A 5,000-nucleotide genomic window follows, 5' to 3' on the forward strand; every position below is an offset into this window, starting at 1 on the left:
TTTTATAAGGTATACTTAAGTAATGTTCAGGTATATTTTATGAAGTATACTTAAGTAATGTTCAGGTATATTTTATGAAGTATACTTAAGTAATGTTCAGGTATATTTTATGAAGTATACTTAAGTAATGTTCAGGTATATTTTATGAAGTATACTTAAGTAATATTCAGGTATATTTTATGAAGTATACTTAAGTAATGTTCAAGTATATTTTATGAAGTATACTTAAGTAATGTTCAGGTATATTTTATGAAGTATACTTAAGTATTGTTCAGGTATATTTTGTGAAGTATACTTAAGTAATGTTCAAGTATATTTTATGAAGTATATTTAAGTAATGTTCAAGTATATTTTATGAACTATACTTAAGTAATGTTCAAGTATATATTTTATGAAGTATACTTAAGTAATGTTCAAGTATATTTTATGAAGTATACTTAAGTAATGTTCAGGTATATTTTATGAAGTATACTTAAGTAATGTTCAAGTATATTTTATGAAGTATACTTAGGAAATGTTCAGGTATATTTAATGAAGTATACTTAAGTAATGTTCAAGTATATTTTATGAAGTATACTTAAGTAATGTTCAAGTATATTTTATGAAGTATACTTAAGTAATGTTCAAGTATATTTTATGAAGTATACTTAAGTAATGTTAAAGTATATTTTATGAAGTATACTTAAGTAATGTTCAGGTATATTTTATTAAGTATAGTTAAGTAATGTTCAGGTATATTTTATGAAGTATACTTAAGTAATGTTCAGGTATATTTTATTAAGTATAGTTAAGTAATGTTCAGGTATATTTTGTGAAGTATACTTTAGTAATGTTCAGGTATATTTTATGAAGTATACTTAAGTAATGTTCAGGTATATTTTGTGAAGTATACTTAAGTAATGTTCAAGTATATTTTATGAAGTATACTTAAGTAATGTTCAAGTATATTTTATGAAGTATACTTAAGTCATGTTCAGGTATATTTTATGAAGTATACTTAAGTAATGTTCAGGTATATTTTGTGAAGTATACTTAAGTAATGTTCAAGTATATTTTATGAAGTATACTTAAGTAATGTTCAAGTATATTTTATGAAGTATACTTAAGTCATGTTCAGGTATATTTTATGAAGTATACTTAGGAAATGTTCAGGTATATTTAATGAAGTATACTTAAGTAACGTTCAAGTATATTTTATGAAGTATATTTAAGTAATGTTCAAGTATATTTTGTGAAGTATACTTAAGTAATGTTCAGGTATATTTTATGAAGTATACTTAAGTAATGTTCAGGTATATTTTATGAAGTATACTTAAGTAATGTTCAGGTATATTTTGTGAAGTATACTTAAGTAATGTTCAAGTATATTTTATGAAGTATACTTAAGTAATGTTCAAGTATATTTTATGAAGTATACTTAAGTCATGTTCAGGTATATTTTATGAAGTATACTTAGGAAATGTTCAGGTATATTTAATGAAGTATACTTAAGTAACGTTCAAGTATATTTTATGAAGTATATTTAAGTAATGTTCAAGTATATTTTGTGAAGTATACTTAAGTAATGTTCAGGTATATTTTATGAAGTATACTTAAGTAATGTTCAGGTATATTTTATGAAGTATACTTAAGTAATGTTCAGGTATATTTTATGAAGTATACTTAAGTAATGTTCAGGTATATTTTATGAAGTATTTTTAAGTCATGTTCAAGTATATTTTATGAAGTATACTTAAGTCATGTTCAGGTATATTTTATGAAGTATACTTAAGTAATGTTCAAGTATATTTTATGAAGTATACTTAAGTAATGTTCAAGTATATTTTATGAAGTATACTTAAGTAATGTTCAGGTATATTTTATGAAGTATACTTAAGTAATGTTCAAGTATATTTTGTGAAGTATACTTAAGTAATGTTCAGGTATATTTTATGAAGTATACTTAAGTAATATTCAGGTATATTTTGTGAAGTATACTTAAGTAATGTTCAGGTATATTTTATGAAGTATACTTAAGTAATGTTCAAGTATATTTTGTGAAGTATACTTAAGTAATGTTCAGGTATATTTTATGAAGTATACATAAGTAATATTCAGGTATATTTTGTGAAGTATACTTAAGTAATGTTCAAGTATATTTTATGAAGTATACTTAAGTAATGTTCAGGTATATTTTATGAAGTATAATTAAGTAATGTTCAGGTATATTTTATGAAGTATACTTAAGTAATGTTCAGGTATATTTTATGAAGTATACTTAAGTAATGTTCAAGTATATTTTATGAAGTATACTTAAGTTATGTTCAGGTATATTTAATGAAGTATTTTTAAGTAATGTTCAAGTATATTTTATGAAGAATACTTAAGTTATGTTCAGGTATATTTAATGAAGTATTTTTAAGTCATGTTCAAGTATATTTTATGAAGTATACTTAAGTTATGTTCAGGTATATTTAATGAAGTATTTTTAAGTAATGTTCAAGTATATTTTATGAAGAATACTTAAGTTATGTTCAAGTATATTTTATGAAGTATACTTAGGAAATGTTCAAGTATATTTTATGAAGTATACTTAAGTAATGTTCAGGTATATTTTATGAAGTATACTTAAGTAATTTTCATGTATATTTTATGAAGTATACTTAAGTAATGTTCAAGTATATTTTATGTAGTATACTTAAGTTATGTTCAGGTATATTTTATGAAGTATACTTAAGTAATGTTCAAGTATATTTTATGAAGTATACTTAAGTTATGTTCAGGTATATTTAATGAAGTATTTTTAAGTAATGTTCAAGTATATTTTATGAAGAATACTTAAGTTATGTTCAAGTATATTTTATGAAGTATACTTAGGAAATGTTCAAGTATATTTAATGAAGTATACTTAAGTAATGTTCAGGTATATTTTATGAAGTATAATTAAGAAATGTTCAGGTTTTTTTATGAAGTATACTTAAGTAATGTTAATGAAGTTTACTTAAGAAGTGTTCAGGTATATTTAATTAAGTATACTTAGGAAATGTTCAGGTATATTTAATGAAGTATACTTAAGTAATGTTAATGAAGTTTATTTAAGAAGTGTTCAGGTATATTTAATTAAGTATACTTAGGAAATGTTCAGGTATATTTAATGAAGTATACTTAAGTAATGTTAATGAAGTTTATTTAAGAAGTGTTCAGGTATATTTAATGAAGTATACTTAGGAAATGTTCAGGTATATTTAATGAAGTATACTTAAGTAATGTTAATGAAGTATACTTAAGAAATGTTCAGGTATATTTAATTAAGTATACTTAAGTAATGTTAATGAAGTATACTTAAGAAATGTTCAGGTATATTTAATTAAGTATACTTAGGAAATGTTCAGGTATATTTTATGAATTATACTTAAGTAATGTTCAAGTTAATAATCATTACATGTCTTTTGTTCTCAATTAATTGCACCAAATGAGCGTGTTAAACCGACAGCCTTAATTGTAACACATTTAGATCTGTTTATGCAAATGATGAACTGCAACATTGTGACAGTGATATATCAAACGATCCGCAGTGAAGCAGAAATCTGTCTAATTAAGAGATGAAATCCGTCTGGTGTGTGTGTGTGTGTGTGTGTGTTTATAACTGTTCTTTCTCTGTCACAGTTTTCTACCCACTAAACTCGGCGTTCTGCTGGGGGAATATCTGGGAGCGTTCAACTTCATGGCAAAGTTCAAAGGTCACGGGAAAAAGAGCAATTAATGTGCAGCATTAGAGGAGGATGAGCGATACTGTGACGATCAGCACTTCTCACATCAGCACTTGAGTTCGACACATGACAGTGAAGCGTGTGTGTTTTACCCTGAAGAAGAAGAAGGACTGACAGCTGAGATTCTGTGTTTAATCATTTACTCAACCACTGACTGATAATAATGAAGGATGAGTTATTACGGCTCTTACTAATAAACATGACTGTATTATATATGTATAATATTGTTAGCTTTTTTAATCACTGAAGCATTCAGTAAACAAGGCTTCATTACGTCATAAACAATTTATTTTCTCTGTGAACCCATAAACCTGTATCTATGTTTGACTTCCCCTGATCTCGGATCAGTTTATACATGTGTAGGCATTTAATGACACGTTTAATAAAAGGAAGAGTTAAAGTCTCTCTGCTCTGATTGGCCATCTCTTCATAAAAGCTCATATTAGACTCATGTTCAGTGGTGTGAGCTGGTTTACTGCAGAGGTGGACTGTAATTAAGTACATTTACTTGAGTCCTGTACTTAAGTACACTTTTTGAGTATCTGTACTTTACTGAAGTATTATTTTTTAGGGAAGCTTTTACTTTAACTTCACTACATTTGAAAGACAAATATCGTACTTTTTACTCCACTACATTTCTATCAAGGTCCTCAAAGTCAAAAGTCGTTTCTGTAGCAGCTTTGCAAGTCAGTGGATGATTTTTTTTCTTCTTTAAAAGTTTTTTTTTTTGCTGAATGTAAGTGTCTGGGAGAAAGAGAAGCATAGACATATGGATGAATCTGAAAAAGCCTGATGAACGAGCTCAGTTCAGTCTGGTTTTTGTGCCTCTGAAATGAGCATGAGTAATGAATAGAGCTTTCTTTTGTGTGTTTTTTCACACTTAATCAGACAAATACACACAAAATGTCAACATTTTCATTTTGGAAAGTATTCACGTAAACAAAGTTGATTATGTCTTAAGTGAACGTAAACAGTTGGGGGAATATCGGATGTGTATCAGTGTGTAGGATTTGTGCATTCTGCCTTAAAGTGACAGCAGCTTTGTAAAAAGCTTTGTAACTTTTTAAGTATTTAAATTAGTTCAAGGTGGTCGTATGGAGCATCACAGACTGGCTTAACCCACCATGGCATAGCGTGCATTTATACAACAATAATAAAATAATGCATTGACATAAAAAAGGAAATTTACTTTTGATACTTAAGTACTTTTAAAAGCAAGTACTTCTGTACTTTTACTTAAGTAAAAATAGT

General features: G+C 26.3%; 1 protein-coding gene across 2 annotated transcripts in view; it reads left to right on the forward strand.

Moving 5' to 3' along the window:
- Positions 1–4,920, forward strand: part of sdr16c5b (short chain dehydrogenase/reductase family 16C, member 5b) — a 31,955-nt gene extending 27,035 nt beyond the window's left edge. The window contains exon 6 of one of the 2 annotated variants that reach the window (XM_079805548.1): positions 3,646–4,188. In XM_079805548.1, the coding sequence (XP_079661674.1) occupies positions 3,646–3,742 (97 nt within the window). In that variant the 3' untranslated portion in view covers positions 3,743–4,188. Of the gene's footprint in view, positions 1–3,645 lie in introns of both variants that reach the window. The other variant, XM_079805547.1, reaches the window with a different exon arrangement.
- The last annotated feature ends 80 nt before the right edge of the window (positions 4,921–5,000 follow it).

This window comes from Gobio gobio, assembly GCF_949357685.1.
Source record: "Gobio gobio genome assembly, chromosome: 2".
In the NCBI taxonomy this organism is placed as follows: Eukaryota; Metazoa; Chordata; class Actinopteri; order Cypriniformes; family Gobionidae; genus Gobio; species Gobio gobio.